Source organism: Psilocybe cubensis, chromosome 8 (genome assembly GCF_017499595.1).
Source record: "Psilocybe cubensis strain MGC-MH-2018 chromosome 8, whole genome shotgun sequence".
In the NCBI taxonomy this organism is placed as follows: Eukaryota; Fungi; Basidiomycota; class Agaricomycetes; order Agaricales; family Agrocybaceae; genus Psilocybe; species Psilocybe cubensis.
This window is the reverse complement of record NC_063006.1, coordinates 2,437,101-2,438,680: the sequence shown is the minus strand read 5'-3', so window position 1 is coordinate 2,438,680 and position 1,580 is coordinate 2,437,101. Positions and strand designations below refer to the sequence as shown.

The window sequence follows — 1,580 nt, the reverse complement described above, 5'->3', positions numbered from 1 at the left end:
ATGTACCTCAACAGCAACCAGCTAGTGCAAGCAGTGTGGATGGAAATCATGGCACAGCCAACCCCAGAAAGAAACCATGGCAAGGAAGCAATAGACCGGGGTACCCAAGAGGCTCTAGAGGTGGAAGAAATGGACCTAGATACCCGGGAGAATCTGGGAGAGGAGGATCTACAGGGGGTCATAGACTCGATGGAGGAGGCTACGGCAGTTGGCTCAGGCAGTGGGAGAGAAGGATCTGGGGGTGGTGCAGGGAGAGAATCTGGTGGAAAAGATTCAGATGGAAATCAAAAACTATTTGATCAAGATAGGCAACCATCCACAATACCTCAATTTGATAATAAGCTGAAGGTTGATGTTATTCCCATATGAAATAGAAATCCTAACAATTTTGCGCAATGGATAATCAAAATCAATTGGTTTTTGGAACACTCACCAATCATATATCAATAATTGGGTTATCTAGTTCCAATTCAATTTACTAGATTGGCTGAACTATAATATTACAGTCAGAGTGTAGAAACTAGAGTAAGAATAAAAACCAACTAGGAACTATTTAGAGCAACAACAGCCGGATATTATATGAATAGGAATTTTCTTTAAAAATAACATATAAGAGCAAATAAAGCAAGATATTGTGAGTTAGGCTATATCCAAGAAACGCCCAGTGAATATTTTATCCGCAAATTGGAATTACTTGAAATTGTCTACAACTATTCAGAAAGAGAATTAATCAATAAAATTATGGCAGGGGAACCTGTGATGGGGCATGAGAATAAACAAGTCCCGGCACACGTCAAACCTTAGAAAGACTGGCTAAACTCTGTCTATTCAAGATTGAGCTCTACACTACTCTAATTATGCCTTTATATACCTTTTTACATTTCTACCTATGTTATAGAACACTTATAAACTGAATATCAAATACAAACAAGATAGAAAACCATAGAAATCTTTGTAAATTTCCGCAATATTCTTGCTGTGATGGCTCAGCATCCATAATGTGATGCCGCCGTCACATATGCCCTCCAGGCATTTCTACGGAATGGCTCTTGTGGCCTTGTTTGGCGTAAGAATGTGCATCGTGGAGAGTGATATCAAAAACCACTTGATTAACCTTCTTAATCTCTCAAATGCTTCCATAAGAGGCAGCCAGTTCAATAGTATTGGCAAGTTCAAACTCCGACAGAAAGTTGATGGCAAGTGGAAAACAATCCTTTGCCTCTGAAATAATGTTGCTACAGTTGTCAAATTGAGTAAGGCAATTAGCAGGATTGGGGTCCCAATGTAAATAAAATACAAGCTCTGTATAGCCGATTGGCATGAGCAAATGAGTATTGGGTGGCATGGGCTTGACAACATGATATGCAAATGAAATAAAGTCCTTGATTTGAGCTACATGAATTGATCAAATGTGTTATTTTTGTCAATGATGCCATATTCAAACGGGAATATCTTGAACAAGGATGCAAATCTAGTCAGATAAATGCATAGGGTAAAAGATTAAGCAAAGAAGTCATACAGATACATCTGTATAAGCATGAGACTGTAATCACGCATCATTGTTCTATATAGTGGGCAAA

General features: G+C 38.6%; 1 protein-coding gene across 1 annotated transcript; it reads left to right on the top strand.

Moving 5' to 3' along the window:
• On the top strand, positions 1-491 carry JR316_0009272 (uncharacterized protein; the record flags this gene model as incomplete). The annotated part of the gene is made up of 2 exons (XM_047894976.1): positions 1-348; positions 483-491. The coding sequence occupies 2 exons, from the start codon at positions 1-3 to the stop codon at positions 489-491; spliced, it is 357 nt and encodes a 118-aa protein (XP_047746435.1).
• Between the last annotated feature and the right edge of the window lie 1,089 nt (positions 492-1,580).